The following is a 22,342-nucleotide window of genomic DNA, read 5'->3' as shown; positions in this document are numbered from 1 at the left end:
AATGATCTCTGCTACCAATGGCTTATTTGAGTTTTTAATCACAGTGGAAATTGCTCCATAAGCCTAAAACTTATCTGCTGTTAACTTCTTAGGGCAATGTTACTTTGAAATGGATTAAAATTTCCCAGTTAAAGGAGGAGATGAAAGTAATAATGTTACTTTCATGAAAAGTGTATAGTAAAGCACATAAAATGTCTAGATATTGGGATTGCACTCCAAAAGGAAATTTAACTGCTTCAGGGAACACAAGATCAATGCTATTATTTATAGATGACAGTCTCATTTACAGCAACTTTCTGCAACAAAAGAATAATGTTAAGGAAAAGAAGATTTACTTTAATTCCTTATATCAGTCTGACTTTGGGCAAAAGAAAGAAAAAACAAATTGTGAACTTTTCTATATAGAACAGGTGTGGAATAGAAACAAAAGGCATTTTATAATATATTTCCATTTGATTTTATTTTTTTTTTAATCCTGCCTTTAAGCAATTTAATTCTGGAAAAAGAAGGAACATCGCCTTTTCCACCAATATGTTTTGCATCTCTTTTCTGGAGACTTCATAACTCACTGCAGCAAGGCTGATACACTTATAGTATTGTGTATTTTGGGAATATAGGAAGCTGAGGGTTAGCACATCCCCTCTCAATCCCCCTTTCCCAATACAGGAGAGCAGTAAAGGTACGACAGCAGTAAAGGGTGTTCATGCATGGGCATGGACAAAGAGGTAGGAAGCACCTCACACCACCCAGCTCACAGTAACAGCAGCAGCAGCACGTCAGGGAGCAGAGCTCCCAGGAAAGGGAGCAACGGCATCAGGGATCATAGCAGGCAACAATAGGCTCTTCCAACTGTGGGATTTCAACAGGCAGCTAACGTGAACCCTACCAACTGCCCTGATTTCAAAATATTATTTTATAAGCAACAACAAAATAATACCTATGGTATATGCCTTGTACCCAAGTTATCAATATCCAGGCTCCCCAAAACACAGAGGTTCTCTCTCAAGCCAGAAAAGAAACAAGTTTTTATCATTTCTATATGACTCACTATAATCAGACTGTCTTATGTCCAGAACTTAGTCAGTAAATTAAATCACGCAGAACATGCTGGACTTGCTTAACTTAAGGCACTCGCCTGCAAATTGCATATGCAGTAGGTCGCACATATCTAGAACCTGTTAGACTGCACATAGCCATACTGCTACCTGGGGTTTGTTAGACAGAAATACAGGAGCTCTATTTAGTTTCAAAGAGTAAAAAGAAGTCATAACAACTCTCTGATCTCTTCTGCTATACAGTACTATGCAATTCTACTCATCTGGTCAGGAATAACATTCCCATAGGCTGACTTAACATCACAGACTGCCATGTCTAAATATCCTGTTTTGTGAAAGCTTCTTTACATTTCTCCTCTTTTCTGCCTGGATTTTGTTAATTTGGTGAACTATCCAATACAAGGAAAAAACCCAATTTTCCTTTCATTGGCGAGACTACATACTGAGTTACACTCAGCTACTATACCGACTGCCTTCCATTACAAAATTACATTTCATTAACGTATTTAGCCTTAGTATAGTAAGAACGGAAATATTGTTCTTATTCTATAGATGAGGCATTGAAAGCCCACAGTACAAACACTGAACAGACAAGGTTCAGAAACAGAACTTTACCCGTTTCACTGCAGAAAGCGACTTCACAGATGACAGAAGAGACCATTAGCAAAACCACTACCGGAGTCAGCCTTCCATGCTAAATTGGATAAGCATCTGCCCTGATTACTTGGCAATGTTTACATCTCCCAGCATGAGCACATGTATACTGTATTTCATACTTTATTGTATCAGAGAGTTGCTGTACTGAGTTCACAAGTTCAGGAAAGGCCTTGTATTTGCTCCATGTTGTAGTTAACCTGAACGTGAGAAGCTGAATATGAGTCTATGTTCCTAGCAGATTCTGTTTACCTGAAATCAGATACTACTCAGTCTGCACACAGTTCCCATCAGCATCAAGGGTCATGTGATACACATTACATGCCTGAGACACACTTTCAGACAACAGCAGACAACACCAGTTCCTGACTACGCTGAAAATTTGTTATTCAGGTTTGCTTGCTACTGTCAATACAGCTAAGCATTTAACTGAGATAGCACAAGTCACTGTGACAGGTAAAAAGAGTAAGGTGGAAGAGACCATGGTCTCAGAGCAACCTCTAGGCCTCCCCTGTACTTCTGACTACAAACTGAACAGAGCACAGTGCAGAAACTCAGCAAACCCAGTCATGCGATTGCCTCTCACTTCCCAGGCAAAGGCAGTTACCTCCTTGAGCCCACCTAATAAAGCAAGGATGAACAATAATGACCTCCCTTTGTAAAATACGTTTAAATTTACAATTGAAAGTTCTATACAATGTGGTGTGAGTTTGTTTGTGGGGTTTTTTGTGGTGGTGGTGGTTTGTTTTTGTTTGTTTTTTTTAAATATTGAGGGCTCCTCTATCTGGAATAACATTATTAGGAACTGATTACACATACAAGATCCAAACTGAGAAAAGAGCATATGCACTTATTCCCTTATTGAAAACCATGCCCTTATTCTCTGAAATCAGTTAGTATGTATCCACAAAGGGTTGGATGCAGCTAACAGTTAAGCATCCTCTCTAACTTCAATTTCAAGACACAGTAATAAGAGAGTTCTCCGTAACTTCAGAGAGAAATGAAGTCATACTATAGCGTTACACTTTATTACAGGTACAACATACCACAGGGAAGCCCATCATGGCACAGCTACCTTTCACTCACGGAATCATCACAAACGCAGAGCCACCATGCTGTGAAGTTGGAGGCCAAACAAAAAATTCAAAATTCCTGCTTATCACAGAATCACAGAATCATATAGGTTGGAAAAGACCTTTAAGATCATCGAGTCCAACCATAAACCTAACACTACCAAGACCACCACTATACCATGTCCCTAAGCACCTCATCCAAACATCCTTTAAATACCTCCAGGGATGGCGACTCAACCACTTCCCTGGGCAGCCTGTTCCAATGCTTGACAACCCTTTCAGTGAAGTAAAATTTCCTAATATCCAGTCTAAACCTCCCCCGGTGCAACTTGAGGCCATTTCCTCTTGTCCTATCACTTGTTACCTGGGAGAAGAGACCGACCCCCACCTCTCTACAACCTCCTTTCAGGTAGTTGAAGAGAGCAATAAGGTCTCCCCTCAGCCTCCTTTTCTCCAGGCTAAACAACCCCAGTTCCCTCAGCCGCTCCTCATAAGACTTCTGCTCCAGACCCTTCACCAGCTTCGTTGCCCTTCTCTGGACTCGCTCCAGCACCTCAATGTCTCTCTTGTAGTGGGGGGCCCAAAACTGAACACAGTATTCGAGGTGCGGCCTCACCAGTGCCGAGTACAGGGGCACAATCACTTCCCTACTCCTGCTGGCCACACTAGTCCTGATACAAGCCAGGATGCTATTGGCTTTCTTGGCCGCCTGGGCACACTGCTGACTCATATTCAGGCGGCTGTCAACAAACACCCCCAGGTCCTTCTCTGCCAGGCAGCTTTCCAGCCACTCTTCCCCAAGCCTGTAGCGTTGCATGGGGTTGCGGTGGCCCAAGTGCAGGACCTTGCACTTGGCCTTGTTAAACCTCGTACAATTGACCTCGGCCCATGGATCAAGCCTGTCCAGGTCCCTCTGCAGAGCCTTCCTCCCCTCAAGCAGATCAACACCCCCGCACAACTTGGTGTCATCTGCAAACTTACTGAGAGTGCACTCGATCCCTTCATCCAGATCATTGATGAAGATGTTAAACAGAACTGGCCCCAACACAGAGCCCTGGGGAACACCGCTTGTGACTGGCCGCCAACCGGAGTAAACTCCATTCACCACCACTCTTTGGGCCCGGCCATCCAGCCAGTTCTTTACCCAGCGAAGAGTACACCCGTCCAAGCCATGAGCAGCCAGTTTCTCCAGGAGAATGCTGTGGGAAACCGTGTCAAAGGCTTTACTGAAGTCTAGATAGACAACATCCACAGCCTTTCCCTCATCCACTAGGCAGGTCACCTTGTCATAGAAGGAGATCAGGTTGGTCAAGCAGGACCTGCCTTTCCTGAACCCATGCTGGCTGGGCTTGATCCCTTGGTTATTCTCTACATGACATGTGATAGCACTCAGGATGATCTGCTCCATCAGCTTCCCCGGCACCGAGGTCAGGCTGACAGGCCTGTAGTTCCCCGGGTCCTCCTTCCGGCCCTTCTTGAAGATGGGTGTCACATCAGCTAATCTCCAGTCAGCAGGGACCTCCCCAGTTAGCCAGGACTGCTGGTAAATGATGGAAAGGGGCTTGGTGAGCTCTTCTGCCAGTTCCTTCAGTACTCTTGGGTGGATCTCATCAGGCCCCATAGACTTGTGAGTGTCTAAGTGGTGCAGCAGGTCACTAACCATTTCCCCCTGGATTATGGGGGCTCCATTCTGGTCCCCGTCCCTATCTTCCAACTCCAGGGGCTGGGTACCCAGAGAACAATTGGCCCTGCTATTAAAGACTGAGGCAAAGAAGGCATTAAGTACCTCAGCCTTTTCCTCATCCTTGGTCACTGTGTTCCCTCCCCCATCTACTAGGGGCTGGAGATTCTCCTTAGCTCTCCTTTTGCTGCTAATGTATTTGAAGAAGTGTTTTTTGTTGTCTTTTACAGCAGCAGCCAGATTGAGCTCTAGCTCAGCTTTGGCCCTTCTAATTTTCTCCCTGCACAGCCTTGCTACACCTTTGTAGTCCTCCTGAGTTGCCTGCCCCTTCTTCCAGAGGTCATAGACTCTCCTCTTTTTCCTGAGTTCAAGCCAGAGCTCTCCAGTCAGCCAGGCCGGTCTTCTTCCCCGCCGGCTCGTCTTTCAGCACCTGGGGACAGCCTGCTCTTGTGCCTTTAGGACTTCCTCCTTAAAGAATGTCCAGCCTTCCTGGACTCCTTTGCCCTTTGGGGCTGCCTCCCAGGGGACTCTCTCGACCAGTCTCCTAAACAGGCCAAAGTCCACCCTCTGGAAGTCTAAAGTGGCAGTTTTGCTGAACCCCCTCGCCACTTCTCCACGTTATCAAAAACTCTTATCATTTCGTGATCACTCTGCCCAAGACGGCCTCCAACCATCACATGGCTCACAAGTCCTTCTCTGTTCGTGAACAACAGGTCCAGCGGGGCACCTTCCCTAGTTGGCTCCCTCACCAGCTGTGTCAGGCAGTTATCTGCCACACGCTCCAGGAACCTCCTAGGCTGTTTCCTCTCTGCTGTGTTCTATTTCCAGCAGACATCCGGCAGGTTGAAGTCCCCCACAAGATCAAGGGCTAGCGATCGTGAGGCTTCTCCCAGCTGCTTATAGAATAGTTCATCTGTCTCCTCATCCTGGTTGGGTGGTCTGTAACAGACTCCCACCACAATATCTGCCTTGTTGGCCTTCCCCCTGATTCTTACCCATAGACACTCCACCCTATCATCACCATCATTAAGCTCTGAACTATCCAGACACTCCCTGACATATAGGGCTACCCCACCACCTCTCCTGCCTCGCCTATCCCTCCTGAAGAGTTTATAGCCATCCATCGCCGCACTCCAGTTGTGCGAGTCATCCCACCATGTTTCCGTGATGGCAACCATATCATAGTTTTCCCGACGTACAATGGCTTCCAACGCCTCCTGCTTGTTCCCATGCTGCGTGCATTGGTGTAGAGGCACTTCAGCTGGGCTGTCGTCCGTGTCTCCTTCATAGAAGAACACCCCTTGTGCGCTTTGAGGCGTTTCACCAACATTTCCCTCTTGGCTCCTATTGCCTCAGTATCCCCTAGCTCAACTCTGTTCGACTTCGGCTGTGCCCCAGCGTACCCCGCACATCTCGGAGACACAGGCCGAGTGCCCTTGCTGGCACCCGCTCCCTCTAACCATGGCACATCGTCCCTCAGCTTCCCTTGGGCAAGCCTGATATTATCCCCCTCCCCCTTCGAGTCTAGTTTAAAGCTCTGTTGATGAGCCCTGCAAGTTCCTGAGCAAAGATTCTCTTTCCCCTTTGAGAAAGATGAATCCCATCAGATGCCAGCAAATCCGGTGCTGTGTAGGCCATCCCGTTGTCAAAAAAAAACAAATCCATGGTGATGACACCAGCCACAGAGCCACGCGTTAATAGACTGGGTGTCTCTGTTCCTTCTTGTGTCGCTGCCCACAACGGGAAGGAGAGAGGAGAAAATAACCTGTACTCCAGAGTCCCTTACTAGCCGTCCCAAGGCCCTGAAGTCTCCTTTGATCGCCCTGGGACTTCGTGTTGCAGCCTCATTGCCCCCCACATGGAAGGGCAGTAGGGGGTAATAGTCCGAGGGCCGTACCAGGCTAGGGAGTACCCTCGTGACATCCTTCACGCGGGCCCCAGGGAGGCAGCAGACTTCCCTAAGAGGAGGGTCCATCTGGCATATCAGATCCTCGGTTCCCTTCAGAAGGGAGTCACCCACAACTGTAACCCGTCTTCTTTTCCTTGTGGAGGTGGTGTTAATACGAGAGGTACGTTGTTCTGACCTGGGTGACACCTCTGGTGTAGACAGACTGTCATCCCCATCCTCCATTGACTGGCCTTCCACCTCCGGGGCCTCATACCTGTTGTACAGAGGCACCTGGGGGGGCGAGGTGGGCAGGGGGGGCCTTCGCCTGCCGCCACGAGCATGGACTCGCCTCCATTCACTCTCCTCCTCTGAGCTGCTGCCTTCAGCCCGGTGGGGGGGGGGATAGAGGATCCCCTTGATCGTGGGTTCTTACTGGTGGCTGCTGCTGCTCCTGTTCCTGTCTCAGGGGGGTCAGAGCATGGCACCACCAGTTGATCTCTTTCTCAGCCTCCCTGATGCTCCTTAACCTTTCTGCCTCCTCCCTTAGCTCTGCCACCATGCAGAGCAAATCATCCACCTGGTCGCACCTCACACAGCTGTCCGCACGGCTGCCAAGCGCGAACAGCAAGAGGCCCAGGCACTCCCTGCAGCCCAAGACCTGGGTGGCCGCATGTTTTCGTGGGAGCTCTGTCTGGGTAGCCACATCCACTCTGGCGAGCACAGAGGGCATCGCTTTCTGACGAGTGAAGACCATCGTTGAGTTCCCTCTGGAAGGATGGGGACTAGCGAATGAACTCACTTCTCACAGTACCTCTTGAGCTGCTAGGGTGCCTTCGCCTTCCCTACACGCCTTGCCTACATGAACTGCCACGCTAACTACCGTGCCACGCCCTTCCGATGCGCCACGCCCTGTTTGCCCGTCCTGTTCGGCACGCTCCTGGTCGCTTGTGCTCCCTGGGAGATGCTCTTGTACGGGAAGGGAAGGGAACTGCCGCCGTCACTGCCCTCGTCACTGCCCTCGTCAGGAGCTCCCGCCTTCCTGCTCAGGGTCCGGGGCGCGGCTGCGGTAGCCCTCTCGCTCCGCACCCCCCCTTTTTTTTTTTCCTCCCTTCCCTGCGCGGTTTTGCCGATCCAGCAGCGGTCCCCTGACGAGGTCCTCTGCCTCAGAGCTGCTCGCCTCGGAGGCTTCGCTGAAAATATATCTATGTGACAAATTCTGAGGACTATGTTATATATCTATGTGACAAGTTCTGAGGACTCCCTCAGCCCTCATGAAACTGGTGAGTTATCAGCAAGTCCAGCAAACAGTTTGTTAATTTAGTTACTTAAAAGGAAGCAGCTGAGTCCTAAAGTTTGCCTGTGCCTGATTTAGACATGCCCACACTTAGGAAATCCTCCTCCTTCTAACTCACATCATTTTTAATATGTGACTGTTCCTTGTTCAAGAGCCACAGCTTCTCTTTATGATACCCATTAAAAATGACAATGTACTACACTATGAATATGTTTCAATTAGGAAGGGGGGAGCTAATAATTTTGTGGGGCTCTCTGAAGATCCAAACAACTGTTTTCATTTCACAGCTCACTGATTCTTTAGAAGCACCAGGAAGTCCTCAAAATAAACGGCAATACTTATTAAACTGGCTCTGTCTCACAGCCATTAAGTTTTTCTTCTGCTCTAACACGAAAACAACCCTTATGGATAATCAGCTTAGAAGAATAGAACAGGCAGTTCTGACCAACTAAAAGATACTGCTTTTTTTGCCTGTCCGCTTTTTAACTCCTGAACCACTTGTTACATTAGAGCCGAAAGGGAGTGTACAGCTTGCAAATTCACATCACTTCTGCTTGCCTACAGACACTATTTATATAACCTGACTAGGACTTCCAGCAAGATCCACCTGTTACATAGGACAGCCTAGCGCATAACAGGTCACTTGCAAACACAAAAGAAGTTTAATTCATGTGATGTCACAGCATCAAACTGTTCAGTAGCACGTGGGGTCGAACCAGGCCCTCTTGGGCATCCTTGAAGCTTCCGCATCACAGCCGATTCCTTGGGAGGGTTAAGAGTCCTCTGAACTAATTCACACCTGCAATGACCAGGCCCTATCAGAAACAAAAGGGAACTGGAACAAAGCATTCTCCAACACAGATGGAGCACAAAGGACAACAGTTTGAGTACTCACTACAGAGTAGTACAGGAAATAAACACCAGAAACTCTTTCCCCCTAGCACTGCTGTAATGTTTACAGTCCCTTCTATTTTTATTTACAATACAGAGCTACAAACCTTGTATGCTAATGTTTACACAATTTCTCTTTCAAAGCCATGTGCCTTCTCTCCCATGTTTTTTCTTCTGCTAGCACTTACAGAGAAAATAACTCCTCAGAAATATTTATCTTAATTCTCTTTGTCTGATAGCTTCTTGCAGTTCTGGAGACTGATAAATGTAAGTATAGATACTTCACTAACTTAGTCACGGCAGTTTTTTCCAAGTTGAAGCATTGCTCATTTTTTTTAAAGAATCATGGGAAATTATCCCTCAAAGTTAATTTCTTTTGGCCTTAGCCAAAGGGTTTAATACATTGGAAAAAAAATAAGTAGGAAGCAAGACGTTGGAAAGAAACTTGTTCAGATTCAAAATAGAGTATCTGAAGTTCAGAAAAGCTTACTCTGAAATTATTTGTCTTCCCTTTTTCTTCCCCCAATTATAGTCAGGATCAAACATTAAAACAGCACCTCAAGAGGCTTGGGAAGGCCCTTGCAAAATTTTTTATCTTGGCTAGAAAGTAGTATTTGTAAAAGGATCTTAGACCAACAAGGCTACTGCCTTTAGCTCTAGCTGATCCTAACTAGCCTCCATTTGTTCTGCCACCCATACTCAAAGAGCACCCTCAGGAACCTGGCCTTTCCAGCAGTGACCCCACACCCCCTCTCTGGGTCAGTGTAAGGCCAGGAGAAACTGTTATGTAGCTTATAAATAAGCAGTGAATTCATATCCCAGCAGTAGATCCTCATGCAGAGGCTACAGCTGGTCCCATCCTCCCTCTGAGACCAGGGAAATCCTGTCTTGAACAAGCAGGTGAGTGGGTTCACGGTGTTCCACCATGATAACCAGGAGCAAGGCTAGAGGAGGAGAGAGCACTGCAGCTCCTGCAAGGAAAAGGAGCACCAGGGTAAAAGCACATAGTGATTTCAATCACCAGATTGTTCCTTTTTCCTCCCTCCTCTCAAGTTGCAAAAAAATTAAAATATTCTATATTATTTTAATAAGACAAAGGCTATTTTAGACAGTAATACGGAATTACAGTTTATAATATAACAAACATTTGGTTTGTCATTGATACAGCTCTCATGCATACACATCACTTGGTACAGGTCAGTGACACATTGAAATATCCCAAGGTTAGAAGTGGATATCAGCACAGCACCTCCCTTTAGCACACCCACATTATTTTATTGGGCTATTTATCTGAGAGCCAGTGGCCACCTGGCCTTGCACGTCTGCAGCGTATGTGAGAGGAAAAGAAACAAGCAAAAGGTTATGTGTAGCACCAGACGTGGAGCATAGCTTCTGTGTATTCAGATAAATCACCAGTGCACCTCAAACTGAGCCAAAGTGCTCTACCACCACATCCTTCAATACACTGAGGAACTTTAAAAATGTAACCTCTGTTTTGCCTGTGAAATCCACAGTTTTGTGTTAATTTTGCAGCAGAACTCCTAGTGCAGCAGTTGATAATTAATCCAGATGTATTAGCCATTGGAGTTAAGGAGAGCAGGCAGAATAGACAGCCAGAGCTGGAGATTCATGACTTTCAGTCAGTAGGGGTTACCTTGTTTTCTACCTCGAGTCCTGAATCACACAGCCCAAAAATCACTTTTAATAAATTCCTCATTAAAAGTATGACTTCTGCTTGAGCCAGACCTTGCATCTTTGAAATATCCAGTCTTTTTTCCCCAAAGTATCAAAAAATGATAGAAAACTCCACCCAACCAGATCACGTTTTATCTAGTAATAAGTTTTGTTCATAAGGCTCTTTTTCCAACCTTCAAATGTCATTCTTCAAATTTAGCTACATCACTTTTCAAATATTAAAAAATGACTATGATCATAAATCTTTCCAATCTAGATGATAGTAGCAGGCTTCATCTTACTTACCTTTAAGTGCCTAACAGACAATTATCTAAATCCAAGTTAGCTTTGTGTGCTCTCTTCTGCATCAATAATAATAGAAAAGGTCCTTTTGGGAGAGATTCATCTGTTATCTTCAGACAGCATGAACTCTCTGAACATGCCAACTTCAAATCTTTTACCAAAAGCAAGCCTGGAAGACCAGCTTAAGCTGAAACTGCTAATTATTATATACCTAAAGCAGGGTGGAGGGGATCCTACCCTTGTTTACAATGCTCAGAACACTCTTAATGCTTTTACTGGATTAACTCATTTCAGTTCCTTTAGTCTCCCAATAAAAGAGTTTCCCTCTCTCAAAAAAAAATTATTTTAGCTCTTCTCTGAAGCTCTGTGCTAGGAATCATCTCTTTATACATCCCAGAAGCAGGCTTGGCTTTTTGGCTAGAGGAACATGCTGGACACTCATGTATCTATCGCATGATGGACACTGTGTTCTTGTCTATAGGGTTCTGATGTACAGTCAAAATTTTAGCATCTGTTGCATCCAAACTGACCAAAACTAGTGGCAACAAAGCATTCAGACACAGCTGTTAATAGTTTAGGTATTAAGAATCAGTACTACTGGTCATTGATACAGTCAATTCCTTAAATCTTACCCAAAAGACCTATCAGATTTCTGAACTAAAAAGCTGTACAAAAGGAGTAGGACCATAGCTTAAGACAAATCCACTGGGATATGTGGTAAAGGGGCCCTAGAGTTTGAGAAAACTCAGTCTCTTCAGCTGTAGTTGCTCTTAGTATTGTGGCTTCCTGCTTTTCAGCAATTAATCTCAAAAAGGACAGTGCTCTTTCATACCTTACCATTTATGGTTACAGAAAGCTTCGTAATAGGGGAACTAAGGAGCTCAGCCACAGCAAAGCAAACCCAGAGAAGTACAGGGAAGGGGGGGGGGAAATCCCTTTCGGCTCTAAGTTCCACTACTATCCCAAGTCTGTCATGTAACAGAAGTTTTTTCATCAGAGAAAAAAGCATTTCATCAAAAACAGTAAGTATATTTCTAAGCAACTGTTTTTCCTTGGGAGCATGCAATAGTTTTGGGTTTTGAAAAGTACAGTGGTTTTGGAAGCAACAATCTTTCTAAATCTGCAGCACTATGGAGGACAGCCCAAGTAGCCCACATGCTACAGAAAAGTTAAGTTGTTCTTTCTTTTGTAACTGGAATAATTTTCACAAACAGACTCTTAGGAGTCTGCAGCCCATGTGAGATCATAGCTTTTACTCATTTTAATGGTAAATACACCTTTACTCTCAGGAGTTTCATGGCTTTGGGTGTTCAGCATTCCTTTAGGGACTGTGCTTGTCTACCTCTAATTAAGTTAGAGCGGAACCAAGCATATGAACTCTTTCAGGCTTCCTTGAAATCTACTCTTAAATTGATTCATTCTGTGCAGCCTTGTACTGCACAGAATCCAAAAGAAGCACTTTAGAAAAAATTCAGAACTGCTGAACTGAGCAAGTAACTTATTTCTTTTTTTAAGAACCACCAGGCTTAAAAGCTAACAGAATTACTCTTCAACAACTGCATAGGTTTTTAAACAAAAAAGCTAACTTTAATTCATTCAAGTGTCACATCAGGTAAACATTTCATTAATAAAGCAAAAGGCTACAGCATATTTCATAAAATAAATGTAGTTGTATCATGTTACACAGTCAAAATATTTCTGCTTCAGGTTTCCAAGACAGCTGCATGAGTACATGGCAGAATCTTCTTTTCTGTGCACATTTCCATCGAGGTTCAGCATCACCTTATTCTGTAATACACACAGTATTTGTGGTCCCAGATGCACAGAATGCTTTAAGTAATGGGTTTTTATCAATTTGCAATGAACAAAACTGGTGTTCCGTGGCCCCAGCACTCTTGGCAAAGGCAGACCTGTTACCAGCAAGAAATGCATATAAATGCTAGAGTAGGAAGTGGAGGATGGGGAGGGGGGAAGTAAGCGCCAACACAAACCTAGTTTTGACTTCAGGCCTGTTGTCCGGGGTGTAAGCAGTAGGACAGTAGATGAGAAAAGGATGAGGGCAGGATTGAAACAGAAAGGAAGAAGAATCTACGCAGTGTTAAAATACTCATGGAAACAGGTAGGCAAGTGTGAGTGATCAAACTAATTCTACTCAGAGACAGTAGTAAATATGTAAACTGTGCAGCTCTGCCACAGCAGTATAACCAGTACAGAGCTCATATTTATAGATCTAAAACTTATGATTGCCTTCTGGTTCCCACACAAAGTACTTAGCCAATAAACTGGCAATGAATACTATGCTCATCTTACACACCCCGCAAAGCCAGCAATTTTTATGTTGTCCACGCAAGCTGTTTTGAAAATAAAATAAGGTAACTATTAAGTTGGCACTTGATAAGAGAAAGTGAATGGCTATTTCATATGCAGAGGCAGCGGAGACCAAAGGGTCCAGGCTTGTTTAAAAACTCCTCCTCACTTTAGAGATGTGGATGACTTGCATCACTCTTCTTGGTGTGATGCAGTATTAGCACTTGCTGCTCATCTGAAAGCAATACATAAATGCTCACTGAAAATTCACCATATGGTATAGGATAAACCAGCTCAAAAAAATGAGTAGCTCACTGTTAATATTTATGCCCAGCTTAAATTTGAGAGAAGGATTTAGCACCTTTCTTCAGCAAGTGAGCGAGATGATTCATCAGCGCTACCGATACTGCCATACCCGAGTTAAGAGTAGCCTGGAATAGCTCAAGAAAGAGGTCCCATCCAAACTCACGGAGGTCACAGCACTGGAAACTCCCCGAGAGATGGGGGAAGAGGAGGCAGAGACTTCCAACCAAGTATCAAACATGTCTACTAATCAAAACAGGGGACTCTATTCCAAACCTGAGCAGATGGCATCCCTAGGATTATCACCAGCAGCTGTCAATGCAGTGATTATACATTGAAATTGCACAGCTAATGTACTGTATAATTTAAGTAGACTGAAGAAGAGGATTAGGGAGAGGGAACATTATGAAAAGCTTATATTTTCCTAATAATTATGGAGGCACCCCACAATCTTCAGTGCAAAAGATACATTTAAGATTTGCTCCTGAAGGCCGGACTAAAACCCACATTATACACTTCAACATCTTCCTATTCAAATATGCTCAGGGACTTCCTGGGCCAATCGAGTCCTCTGCAGTGCTTCATTTTTCAAATATTTAACGATTTTGTCAGAGGAAACACTTAATTAGCTCTTTCAACATTCCTCCTAATATACATTGTCAGAGCTAGGAGACAGAAGAAAAGAATGTTTAATCTGAAAAGAATTAACCTGTTAAACAATGGGGAAATTCCAAATAAATATATTTTTCTACATGGATGCAGCATTCCCTTGTCTTGAGAGCCAGAAAATGCAGGATTTTCAGCACAAAAACATAAGAATATTGATACATGAAAGGAAAAAAAAAAATGCACATGGGGTTTCCTTCACTGACTTGGCTTTCCTCTTAAATTGTTCTGCACATGCATGAAATACTGTTACAGATTTTTCTGGTCTTCTAAATTTTAAAGCATACAAAAATGCAGTAGGAAGTATGTATTTCAGTTTTAGGGTCCACATTTACTGCTAATCTGGTGCAGCAACACAACAGTGATGTGAGCACCTCTGATTTACACTGCCTGAAGACCTAGCCGGTTATTTTTTATGTTTATAGAAGCACTCTGTGAGATATTTTTAGACCAATCTTTCTTGTTAACATTCTCTACATAATTCATATGTCCTTATTCTCTTTGGGGCAGAGCGGAAATCTGAACTGGGGGAGCAGAAGCAAACAGGATCACCCAGCAGCCCACGCAGAGAACCGGGGTCAGGCAGCCCGGCTGGTGTCAGGATGGGGAAAAACACTGCACATAATGCTGGGAAAACCTTTTGGCCACTTGTGAAAATTTCCAATTTACACAAACAAATTCCTTATGTGTCTTAAAGAGGTTGTCTGGCAGTTTAAGATGATTAGGAAGGATGAGCTTACTGGTACTTCTGCTGCGCATGTAGCTGACGTTCAAGCAGACTGATGGGGCAATTACATTTCTTATTAATTCTTTTGTTAATAGTCCCACAGTTCTTGTTTTCCATGTAACAAGGGGTCTGATTACCCCACTATTTCTCAGCGTAAATGGGACAGCTATGTAAACATTATGGGTCATCTAAAACTCAAGAGATTAACAGCACTAGGCCACTGGAAGTTTTCCACAAGTCACAGGGACAGTACCAATCTTTCACTTTTTCATTTTCCCACAGAACTAATTAAGGATTAATCACTGTTACTGTATGTAAGAATTTCTTGCTAACAATGCAGGTTTTAACTTGTTTATCATTAGCTTCCCACTATGTCATGAGGAACTGCCACTCAGGTACCACATGGTCTCAGGGCTCATGCTCCAGGACCAATGGATGTTCCTTTATTCCATTTTCCCCTCTGACCAAGCTGCACAACAGGTAAAGGAGAGTCAGTTTAATATCAACTGGTCTTAAGGTGCTGTGTTGTACAGTGTTCCTATATTTTAAATATTTTGGAGTTCTTTGTTTTTTGAAAATGCTATTTCCACTTTTCCCCCACAGAACTAAAAGAAACGTCTGGAGTTTCCATGGAACAGTCACTACTGACATTTACCCAGGTTTCCTTGTGGGGTGCACGTGCCTCTGCGCATGGTTATACACAAGCTTGAAGGCATGGCACAAGCACGCTGACAGTGCTTGATCCCAGATGTTCTATTTATAGCCCCATAGACCAAGAAAAACACAATACGGCCTTATTTAAGGGCATTAGCTCACATTCTGTATTAAACCCAAATGCCAATAAGCAGGTAAGGTTCATCTCATGGCAATTTCCAACTTAAGATGCTTCTTACAATGCCAGTGAATTATACATGATCATCAGAAAAACAATTCCCCTCAAAACGCTGTATGCAAAATTCACAGTTAAATATGGAACTGGACAAAATTCAGTATTCCAACAGCAATAACTCCTTTTGTTCCTAGGGACAACTCAAGACAGCCTTTCATTTTGATATTATGTACTAGCAACTTCAAAATATATACTTAAATTCTGTAACTAGCCCTGAGTTATGCTAAATGACCAAAGCTGTTTTACTGTCCATAGACTTCTATATTTTTACTGTTAATAACACTAACATTCAGGTGTTACAGTAGTCTAAAACCAGCAGCATTTCAGTGTTCAAATACTTTTTTTCTTTGATCATTAAACAGTCAAAGTAAGGCGCTTTTACCAGTAAAAAAACCAGAACTAACAGGAAAGAAAACAACATTCAGATGATATTCACATTCATTCCTTCAAGAGCTGATGGTGTCTTTATCTTGTCTTTCACCAAACTCAGTGTTGTCCCCTACCCCCAGTAACACTTCACAGTTCTGTCAGCCTGGGGCAGCTGGAGACCATCTACTCATGGTTAACCCAAAGAGCCTATTTGCTAACTTTGGCTTGTGCTTGTCTTATGCTGTATCTGAACTTAAGTCTTGGTATTTGCTCCGTTGCTTAGCTGAACACAGGTGGATTTAAGCAGGGACCACACTGTCCTGAAGGCCAGCCAGTAAGGATACACACTAAGTAGTTGCACACACCTGAAGCTGAAATCCTGAAAATGCACCAGCTACTGCATGAAGCTGTGCACCCTTGTCTTGCACATAAGAACAGGACTGAAACCTGTTTCGGCATGTACATAATGTTTTCCCTTTTTCCTTCTGCTCTGCTTTCCTCCCTTCTCCCCAAAAAATAGACGCAAATCTTGCCAGTCTCATCATTTGCCGTAACTATGGCTTGCACCATGTTTTCATTAAAAAACAAAACCCCACAAACGTTCAGTTTCAGCTGTCAGTGCAACAGATACTGGTGATGGGTTGAACTCTCAGTGACTGTTCTGTCTCTTTTATATATTCATCCTATACATCAGTCATACTGATTTAATGGCATATGGATTCACAGCAATTATTTTCAGATTCTTTTTACCAAAGCATTAGCAAGATAATTTAAAATGCTATTTGGCAAGGGAGTGGGGGGAAAATGCCAGTCACTCCCAAGCTCAGGTTCAGGCAGCTCTGCCTAAGAGTTCCCCCCGTGTTACACCAACACCAGCACTTCACGGTTTCCACTCTCCTGCCAGTGCCAGCAGCAGTCCTGACCCAGTGCTTGTGGTGAAACAACAGCAGTTTTAACTGCTATGTTATCTAATCCTGTTCAATTGTCTTTGGTGGCATCATACTACTTCTGCCTAGAAAATGCAACTTTTCTCCACTGTTTGGTCAGACATCAAGTTTTGAGCATCCCTGAATGGGCAAGGCCAAACAACAAACAAGCAGAAGCCAAAACTGCACATCTCAAATGTTGAATTTTAAATTCTTTCAGCTCCTTGAAATAAGATAACCTCATTTCAGACTAATCCATAAGAAAAGGCATAATGTAAAAAGGATTCTACTGTGGGAGGATTTTCCTTTCATGCAGCCTTTACCAATACACAATATCTCTTACTCCAGAGAAGCAGCAACATAAAATAGACTGAATTAAGGCTGAGGATAATTGGGCTGTTAACAGAACTCTCCCCAAAAGTGATCAGGTTTTCCTACCCCATCTCCTAGCCTACACACACACACACTTTTTTAAAATACTATATGGTAAATATCAGAAAGTAGAAAAGGAGTATACGGATAACAAAAAGCGGTCATTTTTCTTTAAATTCTATTTTTTACAAAAGTGGGACTGTTCCTCCATGGGATACATTATATTTCAGAAACTTGTTACACAACTGCGATACTTGTAAGCCAATCCTAGTCATGTTTTCCCTCTCCTTTCTCCATTTTATTTTACACCAGAAAGAGATTGTTCAGATTTCACAACGCTAAATCATGTTGAGAAAAAAGTTGGTGACTGCACAGAAGCGAGGGGAGACAAGAGCCCTGTGCCTGGGACTGGGAATGGTCACATGCTCCATGATGATGTACTTTTTTATTGGGATCACCATTGTGCCGTTCTACACTAAAAGGTAGTAACAGCCACTTGTTTATGAATACAAAGCTATTTCTTTTTCCTGTCAGCATCAAATACAATTATTAAAACAGTGCCAAAATATATGTTAGTACCTTGTACAATAAACAAACAATATGTTCTTGAAGAGCTCATAAGAATTTAAGACAGAAGAAAAGAGAAAGAAAAAGGTGAGCCAAGAAGTCATCAGGCATTTACAGGTAAGCACAAGAAAGAGGGAATGATCCTCTTCAGAGCTAGAATGAAAACAGACTAAAACAAAACATTTACTATGAAAACATGTAAAATAAAAACCCATGCTTATCAAAGCTTGATAATGGAAAGCTAAGTCTTGCATAAATTACAAAAAAAAAAAAAAAACCACCCAAAAAAACAACCCACCAAAAAACTCAAAACCTTTTCCATGTGCAGGAGCGTGTGTTGTTTTTAATAAAACTATAAAAACTTGAGCAACTAGAGCAACAGAAGTCATAGTAAAATTGTTCAGTCGAGATCTGTGTCTTACCTCCAAATCAACCATTATGAGAAACTAGCACCTTCACCAGCCTGGTCTACCACAGCAAATGTTGCAGAATACAATGAATGCTGAAGAAGTTACTATTACCCACATTTTTCTTTCATTTTGAAAGTTCTGCCTCCACACACAAAACCAATTGGCAAAAAGCCAAAGTAACAAGACAAAGAATGCAGCTCAGCTTTTCATGCTTGAAGATTTTGATGGAGAAAGCAAGTACATCAACCTCATTCTTCTTGCTAAGAGCACCTTTAAGCTCAAAAGTGTTTGAAAAAATTATCTTTAAAAGAGTAATTCACATTTATGTATTTTCCAGCCTCCTGATTACATTACAAAATATACTTGCATGTAAAAAGATTAGTTTCTTAAGAGCTGGAGTGAGACTATTTCTTTGCTTTTTTGCCAAAGTGTACTGCTGTAAGCAAAAGCTTACTGTGGTATCAGTTAATAAAAGAGTAACTTTCAAGAAAAAGGGATAAGTAACAGCAAAAAATGAAGTTTTGCCAGACAAAATCCTGCTGCTTATTCATGCAAAAGGTCCAGGTAGTAAAGAAAAAGAGAAGGGAAGAAAAACATGGGAACTGGTCTGAGTTCCGAGAATTATTTAATGAAATTAGTCAAAATATTTCTGACACATCAAAAGCTCCACTATGCTCAGCCAGATTTCAAATAATGAAGTCAAGCTTTACCAGTGTACTGCACTTCCAAATATTTACTACCAAACATTAAAATCCATAGCAATTTTTCTTTCTTGAATAACACTTGAAGCTGATTACAGATGGGGTTAGAATCTAACTTCAAACAACAGAATGCATTAACAAACAACAACAACAACAAAATGTTTTCCTGTACTGCTTTCCTACAGCAGCCCTTTGCCAGGTGCAGCCATCAATTTGGGGTGGGCAAAGTGGACCGCACCAGGACTGAGTAGCCATGAACTCTACCCATGCCATCACTCATAGCTGGCACACATAGATGCATCTTCAGCATGCGACTCACAACAGATGCTGCTAACGCATTTAAAAGCAATACATTTTCTTTTGTTTTTCTAGTGTTTGGACAACAGAAACTATGTGCAAGGTACTCAAAGCCAACATCAAGGACAAAGTTCTCTGCCCAAACAGTGAAGGCTCAGAGGATGAGGATATCTTTCCTTATCCCTGTCTACAGGTGTGGGTTAACCTGACAGCCTCAGGACAAGAGGTTATGCTGTATCATACTGAAGATACACTGGAAAGAAATCCTAAGGTACTTACCACACAGACTGAATAATCTCTGCTGCTATCTAACACCTTTGAGGAGAAGGGGTAATTGTTTTTAAACCAAGCAGCAGAGTAAAAGTAGTTGTTGTTCATCTTTTATATGTTAATGTCTGTGCTTAGATCAAGGCATTTTTAAAATATTCCAGAAGTTACACAGTTTTGGATTTTGTTTTAAACATTACATCAAGCATTAAGTTAATACTTGTTAAGCGATTACACCAACTAAACATGAATATTTAACACTTATGAACATTTGAAAATATTTAAGTCTCCGAGTTGAAGACCAATGGTAAGAAATAGTTTTTAAGCTGTGGTTTGCTCAGTTGCTTGTTGAATTATCACAAGAGAGACCTGAAGTTTAAAACTGTCCTAAGTAAAAGCACAAATCCCAATTTTACTTCCATTTTAGGTGCATGAAGCAGGGACTAAAGAAAGTAGAGAAACATGATGCACATTTTAGACAGAAAGGAGAAACAAATCAGTAATTTTGGAAGATAATTGCCCAGAAAATTCATTTGTCTTTGGTTTGGTCTGCAACTGTTTCTGGCCAGCATGGCAGCAGAAACCTGGACTCATGGAGAAGGCAGTAGCGCTGAAGGACGCACCTGTGTAATGCAGACACTGGGTATTACAGTAGAGGTCCCTTGGTCAGTCATTTTAGGGATCTCTTCCTCAGAGGATGACCGCAGATCATGGATGGGACAGAAACACGGGTGCACAGTATTCATTTGGCTTTAGAGGTGTGGGAAAGATTGGGGAAGGGGAAAAAGTAGGGTATTATACTTTTGTTTCTGCCAGTGTTTCTGCTTGGAAATCGGCAAAGAGCTCAACATTTTTAGGCTTGGTCCCTCACAACCAGAAGTGCTCCTACAGGTACGCTGTCCCAAGGATGGTCAGGTTCAGTTTGGTTCCAAAAGCATGAGTATTTCAGAGGCCTTATTCCAGCTCAACACACTTTAGGGGGACATACAGTGAAATTCAGATCTTGGATGCCCAAGACTAAAGAACTTTCAGAATCCAAAACAAACATGTTCGGACTACAAATGCTCATCTTCTTACAGAAATTATATAGATTAGAGTTTCACACAGTGCAAACCTGATAGCATAAAACACTTCAGCTGCAGAGAATTTTGCTAGCTAATGCCTATCTTTATAGTGACTGTCTCAGGGAAACCTACATACAATAAAGTGACAAAGCAGAAATTTTCCACTGTAGATTGAAACAAGAGTCTTGTTTGCTGCAAGATGAGGTGATTTGCTGATTTCCTACCATTTGCATTACTGCAAGTACAAGCCTTCAGGTCAGGAACCATCCGCTTTCTGCCTTGGCCAGTTTCCAGGTTAAGACACCTAAGCATTATTATGTATGAAAAATAATATTACAGAAAAGAAACTTTTATGAACAACAACAACAGAGTGCTTCAAAGTCCAATAGTATTTCTACTGAGGACTAAATTTTGCATTATTACTACAGGTCAAAGTAGTTCTGTGTTATGAGGACAAGTAGGAAGCCCCCAACAGCCATGCTTTCCTCTTATTTGTCTACGAGTTACAATCAGAGATGCACAGTGGAAGCAACTTCATTTTCCTGCACACTGACAAGCCAGTTGTGGATTTCTGCACACCTAACACATTTCTGCACTGGTGGTGCCTAGAAGCTGTTAGGAATCCAGGCTTGGCACTGTAATAAAGTGACAGTCCCCAAGACTGCAGTTTTATTTCAAGCACATGTGTATTATTGGTTTCCAACAACAGTACTCCAATCTGTAAATCTGCAGACTGGAGGCACGGACACACTGACAGAAACAGGGAAGCATGGCAAATGGGTTATGGACATAAGGAAACAGAGATGATCTCCAGGGATGCTAGCCAAACCACAGAAGATTTTGTCAGTACTAGCATGTTTGTTTTACTAGATCTGACTTAACTAAAACCCCTGCATTAAAGTATCCATTATAATGAATCACCTTGATTTCTTATTCCAGTGCTCGTACGTCCCAGGCAAGTTGGAGAACTCTAAAGACGTTAAAGCACGAATAGAAACAATTGCAAGCAATTTCAAAAAATACCAAACTTTCCCATGCTACTATGACCCAGGAGGAACGCAGACCAATGTCATTTTAAGCAGGCTTTATCCCCCGAAAGGCCTTCTCTTTGCTTTCCTTTGGCCTACGCTCACGTTTACTGGTGGATGTCTGATTATTGTTCTGGTAAAAATTAGTCAGTATGTCTCTGTTCTTTCTGCTTGGCAGTAGAAAATAAATACCTAGCATAGATTGTTGCAAGATAAAGTGCCTTTGTTCTGCCTGTCTTTATCTGCATTTTGTGACTTTTAATATACTAGGTGTCAATCCAAGGGCAGGCATTCCAGAAAACTGAATGGCACCCACTATGGATGGCAATCCATTACATGACAACAAAATATAAAATGGGTGCCTGCCCAGGAATGCCTGCAAATACCTCATAAGAGCACAGACTGAGTTACTATCTGTTGTTTCCTTGGGTTTTCTGAGGTACAGAGCTACAATTCAAGTTTACTACTAAACTCTTGTTCCACATATTAGACAGGGTCCTAATTTTCTGTCTGGTTGAGACCAGTTGGTGCCAGATCCATATACATCATTACTGGCAGATGCACCCTTTATATACTTCATTACCAATACAGTATGTATTCATGGCATAGTCTTCTTGTCTGTCGAGAAAAGAAGTTTTGTTATGGTCCAAAGAGATACTTGTTATCATGGATCTCTCTGCTTTTGGGAAAAGGGAGGGGGAAAACCACCCAAAAACAAAATACATACACACAGACATTACAAGTTCACACTCTAAACATCTAACACCAATTGTATATAATGAAATATATGCATAAAGTATAGGATATGGTAAAGTTTTGTATTTAACTCGAATCCTATCTTTGCTTTACTTTGAAACAAGTGTACCACTCAAGGAAGGCTACCTGCCTGCCATTTGCAAACATTATAAAACTGTTAAGGAAAGGAAGTTACGATCT

General features: G+C 42.6%; 1 protein-coding gene across 4 annotated transcripts; it reads left to right on the top strand.

The window, feature by feature from the left end:
* The first annotated feature begins 11,441 nt into the window (after window positions 1–11,441).
* On the top strand, window positions 11,442–21,608 carry KCNMB1 (potassium calcium-activated channel subfamily M regulatory beta subunit 1). Of its 4 annotated transcripts, XM_075510004.1 has the most exons (6): window positions 11,442–11,535; window positions 14,879–14,996; window positions 15,120–15,364; window positions 17,391–17,554; window positions 19,123–19,318; window positions 21,318–21,608. In XM_075510004.1, the coding sequence occupies exons 4-6, from the start codon at window positions 17,418–17,420 to the stop codon at window positions 21,585–21,587; spliced, it is 603 nt and encodes a 200-aa protein (XP_075366119.1). In that variant the 5' UTR covers window positions 11,442–11,535; window positions 14,879–14,996; window positions 15,120–15,364; window positions 17,391–17,417; the 3' UTR covers window positions 21,588–21,608. The 4 variants fall into 4 exon arrangements, with proteins under 4 accessions (XP_075366119.1, XP_075366116.1, XP_075366120.1 ...); XM_075510001.1 differs by lacking the exon at window positions 14,879–14,996; XM_075510005.1 differs by lacking the exons at window positions 14,879–14,996; window positions 15,120–15,364 and having other exon boundaries at window positions 11,443–11,535.
* The last annotated feature ends 734 nt before the right edge of the window (window positions 21,609–22,342 follow it).

This window comes from Mycteria americana, chromosome 8, assembly GCF_035582795.1.
Source record: "Mycteria americana isolate JAX WOST 10 ecotype Jacksonville Zoo and Gardens chromosome 8, USCA_MyAme_1.0, whole genome shotgun sequence".
Classification (NCBI taxonomy): domain Eukaryota; kingdom Metazoa; phylum Chordata; class Aves; order Ciconiiformes; family Ciconiidae; genus Mycteria; species Mycteria americana.
Note: the sequence above shows the minus strand (reverse complement) of the source record. Positions and strands in the feature narration are given on the sequence as shown.